General features: G+C 39.7%; 1 protein-coding gene across 1 annotated transcript; it reads left to right on the plus strand.

Annotated features, from left to right (window-relative positions):
* Window positions 1–1,252: 1,252 nt before the first annotated feature.
* On the plus strand, window positions 1,253–21,650 carry LOC145448805 (uncharacterized). The gene is made up of 10 exons (XM_080327256.1): window positions 1,253–1,271; window positions 2,298–2,420; window positions 5,037–5,159; window positions 5,579–5,701; window positions 8,880–9,002; window positions 9,768–9,890; window positions 10,310–10,432; window positions 11,191–11,313; window positions 11,739–11,861; window positions 20,878–21,650. Exons 1-10 carry the CDS (start codon window positions 1,253–1,255, stop codon window positions 21,033–21,035), a joined length of 1,161 nt encoding a protein of 386 aa, XP_080183382.1. The 3' UTR covers window positions 21,036–21,650.
* The last annotated feature ends 1,185 nt before the right edge of the window (window positions 21,651–22,835 follow it).

Below are 22,835 nucleotides of genomic sequence, written 5' to 3' on the forward strand. Positions count from 1 at the left end.
AGTGAAATGAGCCCGAATATTTTCGGCTGAGAATCGTCAGGGGTAATCGTCAGCAACTAGTAGAGAATTCAAAAGAACGTTGTATATCAACAATCGTATCACAAAATATGATGTCACCAGCATTCAGTATTCACGCAGATATCAGACAATTGTACATACAATTGTATGTGACAAAAGGGTGTCATTCATAGAACAATTAATTATTGCAATGGAAAGTTGCATGTGACCTTACCACCAATTTTACTCCAGCACCTGTAGCATACTTTCCTGGATTGCTAATCATTTTAGTGAAATTTTACCAGCAAACATTCATAAAAATAACCGAAGAGCTTCTTGGAGGTACAGAACTTCAATAAACAATTGAATAGTATATTCATATGGAAATGAACCCGAATATTTTCGGCTGACACTCATCAGGGGTAATCATCAGCAACTAGTAGAGAAATGGAAAGAACATTGTATATCAACAATCGTATCACAAAATATGACGTCACCAGCATGAAATTTCGTGAATGAGAGAGCGTTCAATGTACTATTTTTAGGTGGTACACGAACTCCTTTTGTTGACAGAGTTTTGGTTGGTGTATTTTGATAAAAGTCGACTCCAAGGCTCACAAATGGAATTGTGAACGGCCTCACCCAACGATTCGAAATCGGTCGTCTCGATAATTATTCGCACAAATTGGATTATCTAGCAGATGCTTGCCGATGGCAGAATTAATGGCCTTTGATCGATCAGCATCAATCTCAAGCGGATGAGTTAAGGGTGAGCTTTTCACTGAGCGTCAAGCACGTGTTCTGATGAATCTGGGTACATGTTGGTTTATGCGTTCCTGCAGACGTTTTGACGTTCTTCCCACGTAGCCACGAGTGTCAGCCACGAGTGTCAGCCGAAAATATTCGGGTTCATTTCAATATGAATATACTATTCAAAAATAACCGAATACAGCAGAATAAAATTCATTATCTAAGGATATACCAGTTTACTTACGAAACACTGCGACGCTTACCAGTATTTTAAACATCAAATGCATTTCAAAAAGGTGCCAATTGCAATACATACTACCTGCACATTAGGACATTTTTCATATTCTTTCCATCAGCCGCAACCCAGGCTTGATGAGTCCCTGATTCGTGGCGTGCCATGCATGTGCCATGGCGAGCCCACCAATCTATATTCCGCGGCATTGTTAAAATTGTCGACGATGTTTCGGACGCATGGTTCAAAATTGCTTGGAATATCGCTAAACAAATGACATTTGCCACAGAAAGTGATTTCAATAAAACTTTACCGTACTGTGTGAATATTCGCTGCTACCGGAACTTAACAGCAAGGACAACATCACCTGACAAATTTTAAAGCTACAGTTGTCTGATTCAACCGTTACCAGAAGAGTAACAGCAATTTCAGTCGATCTTCCATCGCATATTCTGAAATACGTTGACGCTCAAGCCTAAGCATCGGTCGAATCCTCTGACTCCACATACATTACATAGCTAATTAATTATCTGGATGATTTTCATCAGAGTAGAAATGCTGGCCGGGCAAACGCGGGTAGGGACCAGCGAAAAACATCAACTTAACAAAGCTCAATTCTATCACTATTGGGGCAGGGCTCCTTCCATGGAAGGAGAGGAGTAGGGTTGATTGGTTTGTTCAGAAATGACCCGAACGCCAGACATCTTCTCATATCACGGGGAGCTCAAAGTGCTAATGGCCTCTGTAGGAAAAAAGTGAACGTAATTTTATAATTGCTCGCCCACACATTGAAACAGAGACTTCGGTTCTCTGGTGGAAGAGTTTGTAGGTGCATATACCGACTTGGCAACTAATGCGATGCACGCTCAATGATGGGGTATACTTGCGCCGCTGGAAGATAATATTCTCACAAAAAAAAACTGCAAACATACGAACTCTGACCATTAATGCTTTAGAATGCATAAAATGTGCTAAACGCCCGTATACGACTGGTAAATAGGCTACAGTAGCCTAAATTTAATAGCAGCCCACGAATACATGGAAATAATGTTTTGCGGCCCGCAGCGTCTTTTGCTGTTGAAATGCGGCCCGCTATACCAGGGAAGTTGAGAACCCCTGCTTTACGCCATCAGATAGCAGAAACTGCTTCAATGTATCCATTCCGCCAAGTCTTTTCGTGTACCCTACTCACTGCCTGAAGCCTGACGAACCACCAATTCAAATTCCAAACTGAAATCGAGCGCACTCTACCGTAACTAAGGTGGCGACCCCTCTGCGCTTGTTTACTTGTCATATATTTATTGACGATATTTGTCAGATATCAATGAATGTTTGGCTGGATCACACAACTGTCACGTAAATGCTAAATGCACGAACAATGACGGATCCTTCAATTGTTCCTGTAAATCAGGATACAATGGAAATGGAGTCGAATGCACAGGTATGTTGAATTATCAATTCGAATCTAAACCAGTCTTTTGAATTGTATATCTCGGTCCGGCTACTTGTTACCAATAGCGTTGCGTTTAAAATAAGAATCAATTTGAGACAAACATGTTTAACACAAGCTGCCTTTTACGAATGTATTTTATCGTTTTTATTTTTCTGAAATCATGGTGACGTCATAGTTGAATGACATTTGCAATTGGAAATATCGGCTAAATATAGCTTCTTCGAGGAAATAGACTTCCAGCACCCGTCATGTACGGACCGAAAAAATCTTTATGCATGACTACATGGTCATGCAGAATTTTTACGGTGGGTGGTCATCATCATCAGATAATTCACTCCGTGTCATTCCAATGACCTATATCTACGTGCTTAAGCTGTTCAGCATGCTATTTCGAGGGTTTCAACCACCCCATATCGTTTACGTCTGCTATATCGGATGGTAATCATTTGTAGGCTCATGCGGATTGTTTTTGAAAAGTATATACACCAGTGGTTCCCAACCTTTTTAGATGGGAGGGCCAAATTTAGAATTTCAGAGTACGGCCGGGGTCCCACGAATACCACGGCAATGAAAGGAACCCAAAATAGTCACCAAAATATGAAAATCGGCATTGTTCCGATCATTCGCTTGATGCCATTGGCCATTGTGCTGCCGCGCCCTCGTTGTTCAAAATAATCAACCTTTAATGGCTATTTCGAAGAAGTTTCATTGCCCTGGCGAGATGTCGATTCGTATTTTTGGAATCATTGCGACACTTGCTTTCGATAACCACCGACATGTCCGTCATATCAAATTATTCGGACGCTTGGGTCGCGAGCTATAGGACTACCAATTATGCTGCTTTTTGCCGTATAAGCAGTACGCATCTCGGCGTATTCAATCGTGAGTCACTTGTTGCACATCTATCCGTAAATTAATTATCAATACCCAGGGCCGTAACAGCACTTCGTCAGCCCCCCCCCCCCAAAAAAAACATACGTTTCTCTTGGGCCCACCATAGGGTGATAAACCGAACTTCAAACCCCAGACCCAGTCAGGTTAGATGACTGTTTACCGCTATTTATCATCTAAATCTTGTGTCCATTTTAGGCAGTATCTCTCGGCAAATCGCGCGAAGCGCGAAAAGTTTCTATAATTCATGATTGAATCGGTGAATATAATCGGGAATTGCATATATATTGGTATAAATTTCTATCCTCTCTCTGCTCACGTAATCAGATTGACCGGTTGAGGCGAGTGAGTGGTGTTTGAAAAGGTAGGACCACTCAATAATAATTAAACATCTTCGTGCGTATACCCGTTGGCAGGAACGAAACAGCACTTCGTCAGGCCCCCAAAACACTTAGGTCAATAAGATCGGGAATCGCATATATATTGCTATCAATTATTTGTCCTCTCTGCTCACGTAATCAGATTTACCGGTAGAGCTGAGTGAGGTGTCATGGAAACTGTAGGGCCTCTAAAAAATAATTAAACATATTCGGACAGGCGGACCCGTTGGTACGACTTCGTTACAGGACGTTATTTGTTATTCCGTGATCTCCAGTCTGCTATATCTAAAAATATAGAGTCTCCCAAACGTACTAAACTAAAAGATGCACACGATTTCAAATTGGTAGTTCTTCACCGGCATATAATTCTTCCCTGCGGGATGGTAGCCTATTTGTCTCGTGACCTTCAGATTGCCAAGACAGGAACATTTGGCGCCAGTCATTAAGGCGCCTATGGTCAATTATACCTATATGTCTTTTGAATATACATAACGAAGTTTTCGGTCAGCGTAAGGGCAGTCCTTTTCGGCCAAGGTTTTCTCGCTGCCGATCGTTCTGGCACACTTTTTGGAGTCGCATGTTACATGGCCTAAAACTTAATATGTATTCGTCCGTCGTGATGCGGTAATGGCCAACGACGATATGCCCACTTGTATAAATCTTGCGTATTTTATCTTGATCGAAGAGTATACCTAATAATTAAGGTACTTGAAAACTTCAAATCTCGCGCAGAGCGAAAAATCTTTGAAAAAGTTGCATAAAATTTCATAAAATACTCTATAATTTATGGTACTTCACTAAATAATTTCGGGCCTCCTTCGAGCTCGCTCCCCCCAATTGGGGGGAGGCTTGGGGTGCGGCAGTTACGGTCCTGTTAATACCTATATCTATACCTATATCTACAGGTACTACATTTTCAACTGGAAAGTTAGGGCACATTGCATTGAAACAGCAGTGACGTAATCTTAGCAGTCTACTCACAACTTGCCTGCAATCCTAATTGGAAACTCCAGACTCCAAGCCAAGCAACAGTATTTTATAAATATAATTTTTTTCATAAATCGATTTCTCAATATTTTTGTGAGGGCCGCGGTTGGGAATCACTGATCTACACAATTATGGCATAATAATACAACTTCAAAAGTACAATTTTTTGAAAAGGGCCTTTGTTCAAATCACTGTTCAAAACATGTTTTAAACAAATTGTTTCAAACAACCATTTGTCTGAAATGCAATCCCGGTTACAATGCGCGATAAGACTTCAAAACTACCGTTTCTCTCCATTACTTCCAAGCTTGTTTACTCGTCACAAGTTATTGACTATATTTTTCAGATGTTGATGAATGTGCGGACGGATCACATAACTGTCACTTGAATGCTAAATGCAGTAACAATGACGGATCCTTCAATTGCTCCTGTAAAACCGGGTACAAGGGAAATGGAGTCGCATGCACAGGTATGTTGAACTATCGTTTGAGATTAATCTTTCGGTCTGGCTGTATTGTTATCATGACGTCAAAACTATAATATTCCCTAGCACTTTCAAGCTTGTTAACTTGTTATCTATCTATTGACGATATTTGTCAGATATTGACGAATGTTTGGCTGGTTCAAACAACTTTCACGTGACTGCTAAATGCAGTAATAATGATGGATTGCTCCTATATAACCGGGTACAACGGAAATGAACTCGCATGCACTGGTATTTCGAATGATCAGTTCCAATCCAAAGCAGGCTTGTAGCCGAATAGACTGTCACTTGAATTGTATGTATTACGTCTGGTTGTATTGTTACCATTAAGTCAAAACTATAATTACCCCCTAGCTATTTCGAAGTTGTTCACTCGTCATCTATATATTGACGATACGTTTCAGATATCGATGAATGTTCGGCTGGATCACACAACTGTCACGTAAATGCTAAATGCACGAACAGTGACGGTTCATTCAGTTGCTCCTGTAAATCCGGATACAATGGAAATGGAGTCGAATGCACGGGTATGATCTATTATTAATTCGAGTCTAAACGAGTTTTTTAGCCGAATCGGCGATCGCTTGAATTGTTTATTTGGGTATGGCTACATTGCTAACATAGGGGGTTGGGTTTAAAACAAAAATCAATTTGGGACAAACATGTTTACCACAAGCCCATGTTTGAAAATGTATTTTTTTACATTGTTTTTTTTTTGTTGTTTTTAGTTTTAAGCCATGCCGTCATGATTATTTAATCTTGACGTCATAGTTGATTGGCATTGGCAATTGGGAAATCGGCTAAATAGACTTCCGACCCCTGTCCTATACGGACCAAAAAATGTTTAAGTATGACTACATGGTCATGCAGAATCTTTACTAGGGTGGAGTGAAAAATGAAAATTTTTGAATTTCAAAAAAGGGTCTTGATATGTGGTGCCAAATAGTAAACAAATAAATTCTATTATAATTTTTGGTTCGTACACCCTCTAGTGGTCGTGCAATTTCACCGAACGAGCCAAAAACAGCTAATTTCGCCATATCTTGATCATCACTTACACTAGAAAGTCAGTTTTGGGCTTAAAATATGCAGAAGCAATATGTTTCTATCTCACTTCCATAGAACTTATTCTTAAAAATGAACAGAAAAAAAGTTATAAGCACATTTCTGATTTTATAGGTAAAATTAAGCACTGAAGCAGTGGGTAGGATGTCAAAAGCGTGTAGTGATTGATCTTGTGAATGAGCAATATACCCTATCAATTAGAACTACTTTTCAAAACTTTCTCAAACAAATGAAACTCCCTCCAAGCATAAATAGGGCTCGGGCATCGAATAGAGACTGCTAAAACTGTATTTAAAACAGCGTCTATTGGTAGTGCGGCATCACGATATCGGTAAGTTTATAACAACGGCCCTCATGAGATTTCTTACCAAAATGCTGTCGTAGGGTTTGTATCATATTTGTCACAAAGCTCCTGAAAGAAAGCGCAAAAATTGAAAATGCACATTCAAAACACAAACATCAATTCTATACTGGAAAGGGAAACAGAAAATTTTTGTAGCAGTATCACATGAGTATCAGTGTGCACAAACAATAAAGTCATGTTTAGTATTGAAAGATTTCATCTGCTTTCAAGACTTCAGTTTTTGTCTGATGAGGTCATCTCTACGTTTAAATCCTGAAACATTGAGCAGATGCTTATGTCACCACTGTCACATGTCTTTCCAGTGCCTGGTTGTGGCAAGGATAACTGAGCCTTAATGGTGATGATCGTAGGTTTCCCAACTCGTGATCAGACAAGGTCTTGATTGCGATGCAGGCGGCTGTTAAATATTTTTGAGGTTTAAGTTGACAATTTGGTGGAAAGATTAAGCCTTGATGTTGATAACTGGAATTTGGAAGAATCTGATGCTGGTGTCAATGTTGCTGCTTTAGGGTTTGGTTTCATTTATATATCCTCCTTCAAAGTCGTCAATTGGAACCAGATCTGCAATATTTAGAGACTGGGCCCGTCGTTCATTCAATATGGTTGACTCTCGCATCTCTAATTTCAAAGTACCATGTGAGTCGTCCATCGAGAAATCTGAATTGTCTTGCTCAATTCTGCATGGAGGTCTATTTTCCGTCATGGTTTGAAATAAAACTGCACAATTCCATTGTAGATGGTGCTAAAAATTTCCACAATATAGTTTCCGGTGTCACAAAGCTGACTGATACCCGAATTCACTCCCTTGCACTATCTTTGCTACGAAGAAATGCTCATTTTGAACATCCAGAAAATATTTTGCTGGCAATGCTTTGGTGACGAGGAGGGAAACGACCGAAGATTTACAGTTAACAAGATTACAGCTATGAGCAGAACAACCGCACCAAACCTTGTCAGATGTCGAGGTGGAAAACCTAAGATCATCACCATTAAGGCTCAGTCATCCTTGCCACAACCAGGCAATGGAAAGACATTAAAACGTGGTTACTGAAGCATCTACCCATGTTTCAGGATTTAAACGTAGAGATAGCCTCATCAGACAAAAACTGAAGTCTTGAAAGCAGATGAAATCTTTCAATGCTAAACATGATTTTAATGTTTGTGCACACTGATACTCATATGATACTGCTACAAAAATTTTCTGTTTCCAGTATAGAATTGATGTTTGTGTTTTGAATGTGTATTTTCAATTTTTGTGCTTTCATTCAGGAGCTTTGTGACAAATATGATACACACCCTACGACAGCATTTTGGTAAGAAATCTCATGAGGGCCGTTGTTATAAACTTACCGATATCGTGACGCTGCACTACCAATGGACGCTGTTTTAAATACAGTTTTAGCAGTCTCTATTCGATGCCCGAGCCCTATTTATGCTTGAAGGGGGTTTCATTTGTTTGAGCAAGTTTTTAAAAGTGGTTCTAATTGATAGGGTATGTTGCTCAGTCGTAAGATCAATCACTACACGCTTTTGACATCCTACCCACTGCTTCAGTGCTTAATTTTACCTATAAAATCAGAAATTTGCTTGTAACTTTTTTTCTGTTCATTGTTAAGAGGAAGTTCTATGGAAGTGAGATAGAAACATGTTGCTTCTGCATCTTTTAAGCCCAAAACTGACTTTCTAGTGTAAGTGATGATCAAGATATGGCGAAATTAGCTGTTTTTGGCTCGTTCGGTGAAATTGCACGACCACTAGAGGGTGTACGGACCAAAAATTATGATAGAATTTATTTGTTTACTATTTGGCACCACATATCAAGACCCTTTTTTGAAATTCAAAAATTTTCATTTTCACTCCACCCTAATCTTTACGGTGGACGGTTATCATCATCAGATGATTCACTCCGTGTCATTCCAATGACCTATATCCACGCGCTAAAGCTGTTCAACATGCTATTTCGAGGGTTCCAACCATCCCATATCGTTTACGTCTGCTATGTCGGATGGTAGTCATTCGTCGGCTCATACAGCATGTTTTTGAAAAGTATTTACACAATTATGGCATATTTATACAACTTCAAAAAGACGATTTTTTTGAAATGAGTCTTTGTTCAAATCACTGTTCAAAACATGTTTTATACAAATTGTTTCAAACAGCCATTTGTTTTAAATGCAACCCTGGTTACAATGCATGATAAGACGTCAAAACTACCGTTTCTCTTCATTACTTCCAAGCTTGTTTACTCGTCACAATATATTGACTCTATTTTTCAGATGTTGATGAATGTTCGGACGGACCACATAACTGCCACTTGAATGCTAAATGCAGTAACAATGACGGATCCTTCAGTTGCTCCTGTAAATCAGGATACAACGGAAATGGAGTCGAATGCACAGGTATGTTGAATTATCAATTCGAATCTAAACCAGTCTTGTAGCCGAAGCCATCATCGTTTTGAATTGTATATCTCGGTCCGGCTACTTGTTACCAATAGCGTTGCGTTTAAAATAAGAATCAATTTGAGACAAACATGTTTAACATAAGCTGCCTTTTACGAATGTATTTTATTGTTATAAGTCTTTTGGAGGTATGAAGTCATTAATATTAAATTGTGACGTCATAGTTGATTGTCATTGGCAATTGGAAATATCGGCTAAATATAGCTCCTTCGACGAAATAGACTTCCATCCCCTGTCATATACGGACCGAAAAAATCTTTATACATGACTACATGGTCATGCAGAATTTTTACGGTGAGTGGTCATCATCATCAGATAATTCACTCCGTGTCATTCCAATGACCTATATCTACGTGCTTAAGCTGTTCAGCATGCTATTTCGAGAGTGTCAACCATCCCATATCGTTTACGTCTGCTATATCGGATGGTAATCATTTGTAGGCTCATACGGATTGTTTTTGAAAAGTATCTACACAATTATGGCATAATTATACAACTTCGAAAATACAATTTTTTTTGCAAAGGGCCTTTGTTCAAATCACTGTTCAAAACATTTTTTAAAGTTAAACAAATTGTTTCAAACAGCCATTTGTCTTAAATGCAATCCTGGTTACAATGCACGCTAAGACTTCAAAACTACCGTTTCTCTCCATTACTTCGAAGCTTGTTTACTCGTCACAAGTTATTGACTATATTTTTCAGATGTTGATGAATGTGCGGACGGATCACATAATTGTCACTTGAATGCTAAATGCAGTAACGATGACGGATCCTTCAATTGCTCCTGTAAAACCGGGTACAAGGGAAATGGAGTCGCATGCACAGGTCTGTTGAACTATCGTTTGAGTTTAATCTTTCGGTCTGGCTGTATTGTTATCATGACGTCAAAACTATAATATTCCCTAGCACTTCCAAGTTTGTTAACCTGTTATCTATCTATTGACGATATTTGTCAGATATTGACGAATATTTGGCTGGTTCACACAACTTTCACGTGACTACTAAATGCAGTAAAAATGATGGATTGCTCCTATATAACCGGGTACAACGGAAATGAAGTCGCATGCACTGGTATTTCGAATGATCAGTTCCAATCCAAAGCAGGCCTGTAGCCGAATAGACTGTCACTTGAATTGTATGTATTAGGTCTGGCTGTATTGTTACCATAAAGTCAAAACTATAATTACCCCCTAGCACTTTCGAAGTTGTTCACTCGTCATCTATATATTGACGATACTTTTCAGATATCGATGAATGTTCGGCTGGATCACACAACTGTCACGTAAATGCTAAATGCACGAACAGTGACGGTTCATTCAGTTGCTTCTGTAAATCCGGATACAACGGAAATGGAGTCGAATGCACAGGTATGATCCATTATTAATTCGAGTCTAAGCGAGTCTTTTAGCCGAACCGGCGATCGCTTGAATTGTTACATTGCTAACGTAGGGGGTTGGGTTTAAAACAAAAATCAATTTGGGACAAACATGTTTACCACAAGCCCTTGTTTGAAAAGGTATTTTTTTATATTGTTTTTTTGTTATTTTTTGTTTTAAGCCATGCCGTCATGAATATTTATTCTTGACGTCATAGTTGATTGCCATTGGCAATTGGGAAAATCGGCTAACTATAGTTCCTTTGACGAAATAGACTTCCGATCCCTGTCATATACGGACCAAACAAATGTTTAACTATGACTACATGGTCATGCAGAATTTTTACGGTGGGCGGTTATCATCTTCAAATGATTCACTCCGTGTCATTCCAATGACCTATATCCACGCGCTAAAGCTGTTCAACATGCTATTTCGAGGGTTCCAACCATCCCATATCGTTTACGTCTGGTATATCGGATGGTAATCATTCGTCGGCTCATACAGCATGTTTTTGAAAAATATTTACACAATTATGGCATATTTGTACAACTTCAAAAATTACGATTTTTTTGAAAAGGGCCTTTGATTAAATCACTGTTCAAAACATTTTTTAAACAAATTGTTTCAAGCAGCCATTTGTCTTTAATGTAATCCTGGTTACAATGCGGGATAAGACGTCAAAACTACCGTTTCTCTCCACTACTTCCAAGTTTGTTTACTCGTCACAAGATATTGACTATATTTTTCAGATGTTGATGAATGTGCGGACGGATCACATAACTGTCACTTGAAAGCTAAATGCAGTAACATTGACGGATCCTTCAATTGCTCCTGTAAAGCCGGGTACAGAAGAAATGGAGTCTCGTGCACAGGTATGTGGAACTATCGTTTGAGTTCTGTCTTTCGGTCTGGCTGTATTGTTATCATGACGTCAAAACTATAATATTACCTAGCACTTTTAAGTTTGTTAACTTGTTATCTATCTATTGACGATATTTGTCAGATATTGACGAATGTTTGGCTGGCTCACACAACTGTCACGTGACTGCTAAATGCAGTAATAATGACGGATTGCTCATTTATAACCGGGTACAACGGAAATGGAGTCCCATGCACTGGTATTTCGAATGATCAGTTCCAATCCAAAGCAGGCTTGTAGCCGAATAGACTCAGACTGTCACTTGAATTATAAGTATTAGGTCTGGCTGTATTGTTACCATAAAGTTAAAACTATAATTACCCCCTAGCACTTTCGAGGTTGTTTACTCGTCATCTATATATTGACGATACTTTTCAGATATCGATGAATGTTCGGCTGGATCACACAACTGTCATGTAAATGCTAAATGCACGAACAGTGACGGTTCGTTCAATTGTTCCTGTAAATCCGGATACAATGGAAATGGAGTCGAATGCACGGGTATGATCCATTATCAATTCGAGTCTAAACGAGTCTTTTAGCCGAATCGGCGATCGCTTGAATTGTTTATTTGGGTCGGACTATATGGCTAACATAAGGGTTGGGTTTAAATCAAAAATCAATTTTGGACATTCGACAAACATATTTACCACAAGCCCTTTTTTGTAAATGTATTTTTTATATTGTTTTTTTTGAAGCCATGACGTCACGAATTTTCATTTGTGACCTAATAGGTAATTGAGATCGACAATTGAAAATAAAGGGTAAATATAGCTCCTTTGACGATATGGGCTTCCAATCCCTGTAATACACGGAACGAAATACCTTTAACCAGGACCACATTGTCCCGCAGCATTTCTAGGTCGGTGGTCATCATCATCAAATCATACATTCCGCACCAATGATCTATACGTACGACCTAGAGCTGTTGAACCGACTATTTCGAGGGTTCCAACCTACCCAAATTGCTTTCGTCTGCTATATCGGATGGTAATCGTATGTAGGCTCAAACAAGATGTTTTTGACAGTATTATCACAATTATGGCATAATTAAACAACTTCAAAAACACAATTCTTTTTTTAAAGGCGCTTGTTTAAAACAATGTTTAACACATGATTTAAACAAAGTGTTTTGAATAGGCATTTGTTTAAAATGCAACCCTGGTAACCATGCGTGTTCACTGTTCAGACGTCAGTAGTTTTATAGATCGGTCTGGGGGTGGCAGGGGTTCTTATGGGTGCACCCGACCGGTGCCTCGAAACTCGTCCTGAACCGGTGACCCTTTTGACCCCCCTATCTCTCGCACGGTGCCATTGTGTCTTATGGAGCCTCTCACATGGTAACCCTTTTCGGTATAGGCATCTCTCAAACGGTGCCTCGAAAACTCGTGTTGGTGAGTCGTACTTTCAAGTATAGGCATCTCTCGCACGGTGCCATTGTGTCTTATGGAGCCTCTCACATGGTAACCCTTTTCGGTATAGGCATCTCTCACACGGTGCCTCGAAAACTCGTGTTGGTGAGTCGTACTTTCGAGTATAGGCATCTCTCGCGCGGTGTTGAATATGTACGAGTCACCAACAATAACCGCACAAACGGAAACGTGGCTTGTTGTGCAAGAGGATTTACGCAGTGCGTGCGACCTATATTTCGAATGACCTGCGCGCTGAATTGTTTCCCGGCCAACCGCGAGCTACTATCGTATCGATTATTACACTATTCCATTCAGTGTGAAATAGTTTGATCGTAAATTATTATATATGATTTTGTAGTTTAGTCGTGTCAAATGACCGATCGTGTTCCAACTCTTTCCTCGCTATTGATTGCTACCTGAATAATACTGTCAGATCGGATTATTCACACCGCTGTTTCGCACCTACAGAATAGTCTGCTGTTCACAACCACAACAAGAATCACAAGTATACACATTTATACATTCGTTTATTACTTTGAAATCAAACTCTTCACAAAAGCACGCACAATCGTATCATTCACTTTTTTATCATCACCAAAATTATTCAAGTATTCCTTGGTTGAAAATCCTTGAGTTCTTTTTATCAAGAATGCAATAGCATGATCTCCACACACATCCGAAGTTTTACTCTGTAGCTGTTTCCCAGTCACGGAAAATTCATCCGGCGCCAGGAATCCGATTATCTGGGGTTTTAGCTGCCCGAAACCTAGTGAATCATGAAAATGAGTATCGTCATCTCTGTATATACACACCCAGTGAGACCCAGGCAAACTCGATTCGTCGTAATTAATGGTGATAGCGAATTTTCCGCTAATTGGTTTCTTTGGTAATTGGTCTACTGGATAAGTCCTTAGATATAGACTTCGTGTGTCAGGGTGGTTATAGAGAATATCATTGATATCAGTCGTATTCATATTTCGACGACTTGTCTTTTATGATTCAACTGTAGAAGATGTTGGAACTCCTTCAAACATAACAAGGTTACGGAGGTTGGTAAAGGCTTCGACGTAGTCAAAACCAGATGCACAGTTCCTGTCTTATGAAGTTGATAACATCCCAAACTATTATCGGGCGTCAAATCGAACACAAAAAGAGTGTATCCATTAACATAATCTTTGCGTGAAATATTTAAAGGTGCCTCGGATTCCCAGCGACCTGTCTGAGAGAATAGTGTCATATAACCTTCGAGTCTGCCATGTTTATCAAAATCGAAATGAAATTCGCGTCCGTTAATTTGACGCCCATCCACACTTAACGAAAGATTTTGAACATCAAAGTGTTTAAAGTTGAATGGATTTTTGGTCCGAACACCGTTAAATGTCGTGGTCTCGACTAAACCAATTACGATCTTCTTTGGCATGGTGCCGCTAACTAACTCTCTATCAATTTTCGATAAACCCGCGGCGAATGTATGAGTCGACATTTGTAAGCGTATCCAGGGATACTTGGCAGTATTCTTCTGTAATCCAGACTTGTGTGCTAAGCTTACACTTTCAGCGATCTTCATCTGTTTGACATACACTTCCATTTCGAGTAAAACAATTTGTACATCCTCCGCGTCACCGAGCAGACAGAAATTATCTTCGTTACGTGTAAACTTTAATTTCATGTCGACATTATCCAACATACATCTAGACTGTTCAAAAAGACCCATTCGAATTTTTCCGATCAACTCTAGCGGGGTGCTGTTTTTTGTAAGGCCTTTTCGTTTAACATATCCAGTATTCGCTGCACCAAGAACATCCATAGAACCAGCGACATCTTTATAAAAACCTTGTCCTTGCACAAAACTCTCCGAGGCGCCGTGAGTATCATTCAACAACCGAGAGATATAAGCTTTGTACGCATGACAATTATCCGAATTTGTGATAACCTCATTTGAAATAGTTACATCGATTTGTTTGAAAAGAGAATCCATCATGTTATTGACCAGACCAACTTGCGTATCATTTGCTAAATCAGTTCCATCGCGTTTAGTGAGCTTCAAACGTAATCTCAAGAATGTGTTTTGTAAATCCATGTATCGATCCGTCCTCGGTAATTGTACTTCCATGACATTACCTAAACTATGGGGTTTGACGACGACATATTGCAATTCTTCAATACTGGTTTGTGTGTGGGGTATACTAAATATGTTTAATCCGGAGTTATGACATTCTCGGGAACCCGCATGCATCAACATAGTTCTTAGTCGAATATATCCTGTTGTTTACGACGACGTTTGGATGAAGTGTTCTTTGACTTTGTTTTTTTTCCTTTTTATAGCCTTGGGGGTTAAAATTTTATCAATCACTCGACCACCAGCGTGTTTACTTCCCTTGACAACACTAGACTTGATCGAGTTACCCCGTAATAGGTCTCTCGCTATTTCACCTCCAGTCCGTAACAATTGACCCCCGGCGTATTTCGCAATAGGCGTCACTAAACGACCAAGTGATTTAAACAAACTCCCGATGCCGGAACCGGCTTGAACTCCACCACTAAAATATCCATAACCATCGCCCGTCTGGTTATAATGACGATGGACAGAATGATGGTCTCACGTGAAAACAACTTTCATAATCGCTTCCTAATGTTAAATGTAGCTTGCAATGAACGACTTATTATATTTATAGGTTCCCCAAACTCATCCCTGAGGTAAAGACATACAGAATCTACAACATCTTTTGAAACAGGGAAATAATACGGATTTGTCGCTATCCAATTATGCGTGACATCGCCATGTGTCAGCGGTATAACTCGTAATAAATGTGCTAACGTATCTCCAAGTAAGTGAGGGTGAATAATATCGCAATACACAAACAAATATTGCCCAATCGCCGGTTCGGTTAAAGTGAAATCGATCTCCATGAGGGCTAATTCACAATATCTCGTCGGGATGTTATTGATGGTGAGTAGTCTGTGTTCAAAATCAGCACCAAGCATAGAGGTGGTTAACGTCACTATTTTCATCGTGCGTGGAGTGTCAATGTGGTCTCTATATCATGTACTAAGTGACCGTATTGGTCCCGGATGGTGATTTTTATATCGCGGATGTGGTTAATCGACACTGGGAAATAAAACGGTTTTTCATATACAACTTCTTGTCTCATACACGTCTCGTTATTTACTTGGATCACACGAAGCAATTGACTCATGTAATCGCCCACCGGATGATGTCGTAGTACATTGATATACACAAAAAGATATCTGAGATGGGGTTGAGTTGGTTTAGGTTTGATCGACATGACATTACATACTGGCGTCGACACTTGATCAACTACAGCGAAATAATTTGTGAATATATCCGTGGGGTGGAGTGTGATATGTTTCAGGTAACGAATTCGGAAAAGTTCGTCGTTGATTCTTTCGGTGAAGCAGCGTTTGAAACTTTCAGATAATATTCTTCGAGTCAGCTAGAGGTTGTTTGCATAATTCCCAAGTGGTGTTAGGTACACATCTACTATTCGAGCTTTTTCGTTATATAGCTCCCAGAGTGCTTGATCACGATTGATTATAATTCGATCAAGAGATTCACTGACAAAACTCATATCCATCAACGCGAGCTCATTACAAATAATTTCATTCGGTAACACCACTGAGAATTCGCCCTGGGTGCCAGACAACGTGATGTAACTCATATTGAATCAACAGCTCTACGACGGAAGCGTAGGGTCACTGTCACTGGTGCTTTTCGAAATTTAATGGGGTTGCCAGCCGCATCACGTAGATAAATTCGTATTGTTCTGAAATTGTTTCTCGCTAAAGCAAAGAAGTATGGTTTTGGGAATATGTTGATTTGGTTTTCATTCGGTTTAGCGGTTACAGTAACCACCCGTAAAAGTTGTTGCAGTTTGTTACCGTGTGGTCTTGGTTGTATCAGATCGCAATACACATAAACCTTATCAATCCGTTCCAACTTTACCGCAGGTGTAAATATAAATTCTACCACTCCGCGGCGACGAGATGCAACGCGTCTAAATGTTATTGTGTCCAACACAGAACCAAGTGGTATCAGTCCGTAAGGCTCGGGTGAATCATGCGTGGTATGGGGTACGTGTCTGGCGCTAGAGTCTGCGGTGTCGGTATTTATGGGTACACCCCGCTTGGATCTTTTTTTACTCGTGACTAATCTTCTGAATGTGATTCTAAAGTCTCCGAATCCTTGTAAAATGAAAATGTCCCCCATGTAATATTTCTCGTACGATTCTAGCATTTCACCGATGTTGTAATACGAGCCTTCGGGAATATAATACCGTTCGGTGTATCCATTCGCATCGACAAATCCAAAACCGACACTACTCGCTGTCACTTCAATTCGCGGTTGAAAATCATGGGGGAAAGTCAGCTCACATAATCCTAGCTCATGGCGATTCATTTCTAATTCTTTGTAAAGTTCCGTTTGAAAATCTGTGCTAGTATTCGGAAATTTATCCAAACTCGCATTCGAAGGACGAGTCAACAACATTTTATTGTTTCTTTCAACATATACGGTGAGGTGATGGATTCGGGAATAAATACCCAAGTGAAGAAGGCAGTAGCGTTAAATATATTTCACGATCCACCCCGACAGAAATTTGATATAAGGAAAACACGATTACACACACTAACATATAAATCTGTACAATAAACACAATCTGGTTTTTCAGACTGTTCGAGACTTGACCCACGCGAGATGAGACGGAATCAGAATCCATAGTTTGGTTGAACAACATTTTCAGCGTCTATTTATACAAATCTGAGACCCAGGAATTAAATTTAGACGGGTAACCCAACCATTTTACAAGATATTGCGTTTTCTTTCCTTTCTTGCGAGTAGACAGGATTTTTTCGATATTGTAAGTATTATTATTTTTAGTTATTGGTTGTAACTCTTCACGTTGGAATCTACCGTCTATAACTTCACCGTGGTAGTCTTTCAACTGATAAGTAGGAGGGTCACCTTTACGACATTGAGATACGAAAAAGATTTCCTCGGTCCAACTCGCCAAGGCACTTTTTACAAAATTACCACGTGCTTTCGAAATCCTGACGGGCGTGCCGATAGTTAGTTTGGGTTTTTTAGGGGTCATGTCACCGTATAACCTATGGAAAATTTGTTCTTGATTTGAATAATTAACATCCGCTGGAGGACACCCTATAGCCACGTGAAAAGTAGTGTTATACCCCTGGCATATCTCAGACAAGACATTAACATAATTCAAAGTCTTATTATGCGTGAAATACCGGTATAACACTTGCTTCAGAGTACGAATAACACGCTCGCATATCGAGGCTTTCAGTTCACTATTTGTATGAAAATATCGCACATTGTTCTCTTTTAAGAAAGTCTGAAACGCACGATTAGTAAATTCAGAACCTTGATCACTTTGAATAACATGAGGTATACGATCCTTAAATATTTCCTTGAATCCACGAATAATACCTTGCGAGGTTTTGTTCTTAAGTGGATACAGATATAAAAATCGGCTGAAACAATCGATCGTCACCAACACATATTTAAAATTGTCGTTTTCTTTTGAAAGATTTTGCATATGCATGAGATCGGTTTGATACTGAACACCATGACCAGACGTAATCACTCTAGGTCTCCTAAATTTCTTTCGATATGGAAAATGTTTCGTGTACGCATCCTTGCTCGAAAGAAACTCCTTGACTTTGGCTCTATTCCGCTCTCTAGAGAATACGTATGCACCGCGGTAACTACCAGGTAGCCCTGGCGTGAAATACTTAGTATGGCTCCCATCCGTATCGTTTCGGGGTCTTGGGTGTACGACCACTTTTCGTCTTGGCATGTTGAGTCTTTACTTTGCTTCGTTGACTACTCGGTGATGGTGAGTGGGGTTTAGGAATCCTGGATGGTTCACCCTTGATCAGGCGTCGCAGTGCGTCTAACTCACTAGCCGAAAATAGATTCCTTTGTTCTGATATATCGATTTTCATCGGTTGATTCAATGTGTCGTGTTTTGTTTGATAACGATTTAGTGCGTCGTTATATAAGGCTAATTTTCGTTCTTGGGGTATGTTCATCTGTAATATGCCGCTCATACATTTGTCGATATCCAAATTCAATTTCTGAACTTCAACCTCGTTGATCGGGTTCGGATTTATGAAGATTTTTTTAAAAGAAGTCATTTTTTGAAAAGATTACCGAGTAAACTTTAGTTTCGTCTGATACGTGAAAGTGATTCTAATATATCTGGAGCAACGACAACTTTTTCCGACATACCTCGATCTTTGGAGCTTTGGAGACAAATCTGGTGTCAGACCAACTTAATTGTGACGTCTAACCGACTTGCATGATACATGGGTTGAGATATTTTTTTATCATCAGGCCATCTCATCATAACATCTTTGATGGGTCTGTAGTGCGGTACCGACTAAATTTATATCGTTCACGACCAATACTGTAAGAATCACAGACGTAACCGATGCCGTTGCCAGCTGCTGATAGGAGGTTCGTATGATTCCTTTCTTCTAAATATGACAAACTACAAATGTCCCCAGAAGTTCTGTGTATCACCCTATGGGGGAAAAGATCAACGTTTGGGGCGGGGGGCTGACGAAGTGCTGTTACGGCCCAGATATTAGCAATCTGTTTTCCGTGGTGCCCATGATCGCTCGCGTTTTCATTTAAAGCAGAGGTCTCAAACACGCGGCCCGCGAGAGCATTTTGTGCGGCCTGGGACGGCATTTGGAAATTTGAAGTATTCGACTATATATTCAAGTACCATATATCTTTTTTTAGATATAAGAACTTAAAGTTCATGCTAAAACTACTATAAAAACACTGAAACCTCAAAAAACTTCACTATCGCATCACTTTTAACCATGCGGTATAAGAGGAGCTATTACGTCGCATTTCTAGTTCACGATAATAAAACATTGTGAAAATTGTGATTTGGTTTGGTGCGACCTTCTCGAAAAATGACTCGTTTTCGGATTGACTGGGTGAATAAATAAAGATGACTCGAGCTGGGTCGCGTCAAACGTTAAAATCATAGAAGGATTTTCGACTAGGAACGGTGACTTATAATCCTACTGGCGGAACAATCTATGAAACGGGCATGGGGAATAGCAATAAAAAGGTCGTAGCTTGCGTTGCGTAGGGTATATAGCTATCTAATCAGGTCAGTATGGCGACTATTGGTATTATGTGACTCCCCGTCACGTATACTTGGTTACATGCTGGGTGTTGTTTGTTCTCTTTTCACGTGTTATTATCGGCGGCGAGTAAGGTAGCAGTACGCTCTACACGTGTAACAGTAATGAATTCTTCGCCGATTGGACCTTTCTATTCCAGGGGTTCTTATCCGGGGTCCGTAGACCACATCGGGGTACGAAGCACCACATCACGGTGTACGAGATGCATTGTGGAATTAGGCCTATATGCTGTGGAATATTTTCTTGGCCAATTTATTCAACTGGGAAATTGTCTTCGCGCTACGCGCGATTTTATGTGAATAGGCTTTCTGATTTTAATATAGGTACCATCAGAAATTGTGTTGAAAATGGACAGGGGCTATGAGGAAACTTATTGGAAGCACAAGTGGTATGATCGCTAAAAAGGATAAGAAGCAACTATGGCTCAAAAATGACTGTATTTAAGTTGGTATTGATATGTTCCAATAATAATCGAAGGCATGCAAAATCTAACGCTGATTTAATTTGACTTTGGCAATGACAGTAACAATTCCATGTACTTATCACGACTACATCAAAACCAGGGTTAGGCTACACCGCTCAAATGCTCTGATATCAGATCAATCTTCAGTTGATTTTAAAATATTCTACATAAAATTGCGGCACGTCAAAGGTCCACAAGCTGCATAACCCAATTGTTCCTGTAAAACCTGGCACAAGGTAAATGGATTCGAATGCACAGGTAGCCTATATGTTGTGTCATCAATTTGAATGTAAACTAGTCTTGAATACAAATTGGCTATTTCGCTTGAGTTGTATATTTCGGCCTTACTGTATTGTTACCATGCATGTTAAAACTATTATTCTCTTCTAGTTCTTCCAAGCTTGTTTACTTGTCATCTGTTATTTGCAATGTTGTTCAGATATCAATGAATGTTTGGACGTATCGCACAACTGTCACCTAAATGCTAAATGCAGTAACAATGACGGATCATTCATTTGTTCCTGTAAAACAGGATACAAGGGAAATGGAGTCGAATGTACAGGTATATTTATTATTGAGGTTTCAATTCCTATCTAAGCTAGGGTTTCCATATTTCAGCAACCCAAATTCCGGACACTATTTAGCGCCCACTAGTGGGTTTCAAAATGAGTTATGACGTCACATTAGCAAAGCTTTGCTCATAGACCAGAGGTGGTCACGATCCGGTTAAAGAGTATGTGGCTGTGTGTTCTGTAACCGGGATCGAAAGCACATGTTTTCAGCCCCCTCCCACCCAAATAAACAATGATTTCGAGCCCAAACTATAGTGTAATCGATGCAACTTCTTGCTTGCTATATGAATCTGGTTTCTATGTGCATCTGGTCGTTAAATTATTTGAATGAATTCTGTCAATTTTATTGGTCGTTCCATATATTACTATATAGATTCTACTGCCCACATGATCAGAGTTAGCGGTAGAGCTGGTGGAGGATGATGAGTTCGAAAATACAGGGAGCGTAATTGTACATTAGGGCTGTTCAAAAATAACTTTTTCTTCCCGATTCAAGCCGGTCACCTCTTAAATCGTTAGGTTGCAGTAGAAAACCTTGCCCACCAAATTTCACTCGATTCCAACCAGTAAAGGCATCCGCAGATCCAATTAAAATTTTTAATTTATTATGGAAAATTAAAAAAAAAAATTCCAAATTTTTCTGCCAACCCCATGAAATTGTTGAGCTGTCTTCAAAGACGTTGCAAAACAAATTTGAGTCAATTCCGACCAGTAGAAGCGGAGTTATGTGAGTTTTTCGTTGATAATTCGCGGATTATCCACCAATCAATTAAAAATTTTAATTGGATCTGCGGAGGCCTTTACTGGTTGGAATCGAGTGAAATTTGGTGAGCAAGGTTTTCTACTGCAACCTGACGATTTAAGAGGTGACCGGCTTGAGTCGGGAAAAAAAAGTTATTTTTGAACAGCCCTATTGTACATCCTTAAGTCACGGAGCTTTATAAACACCCCACATCCAGTGGCTTCCAACCTTTTATGATCTCGACTCCATCTCTAACGTGAAAATGTTCCGTGGCCTGGATCAAAATTTGACAAGCTGATTGCTAAAGGAAGTCAGCACCTGTGCCCAGACTTACTCACGGGCTATTTTGGAAGCTGATTACGTTCAACATATTCGCAAACCCCAGAATAAAGACAAACGACCCCCCCCCCCCCCCCCGGTTTGGAACCACTATCTTTGAATAAATCATTTTAGCGGCCTTAACAATCTCTAGGAATATACCGTTCTCCTATAAATGCGATTACAATTAGGCTTATTCCAGTAAATGAAAGAAGAAGAATATCATGCATCAGCATAAATATTCCCAAAAAATGTAGTTTTCTGCTGGTTTACGAAAAAATTACGAGCCTATCTCAAGTCTTCAAAGTTCCGGACATTTCGCATATTTTAGAAATTCCTCCCAGACGCTAGTTTGAACAGTGAAATTCCGGACATGTCCGGGAAATTCCGGACGTATGGCAACCCTAATCTAAGCCAATCCTGCAGCTGAATCGGATGTCACAGAGAGCCGAATATTTCCGTCTGCTCTATTTTAACATGTCCTTTTATCACGTCTCGGTAAACTAATCGAAACTCACTAATCTTCCTCCACCACTTGTAAACTTGATTATATATCATTAGTGATTCACAATCATTTTCAGACATCGATGAATGTGATGACGGACACAACTGCGATGTAAACGCTAATTGCAATAATAATGAAGGATCATTCACTTGTTCGTGTAAAACTGGGTACACTGGGAACGGAAGAACATGCACAGGTAAGTTGCGTTTTAATTCCCAAATGACAGTACAAGTAGAATTATTGGTTAATTGGAGTCATAT

This window comes from Botryllus schlosseri, chromosome 10 (genome assembly GCF_051294905.1).
Source record: "Botryllus schlosseri isolate E-star chromosome 10, Bs_hap1, whole genome shotgun sequence".
Classification (NCBI taxonomy): domain Eukaryota; kingdom Metazoa; phylum Chordata; class Ascidiacea; order Stolidobranchia; family Styelidae; genus Botryllus; species Botryllus schlosseri.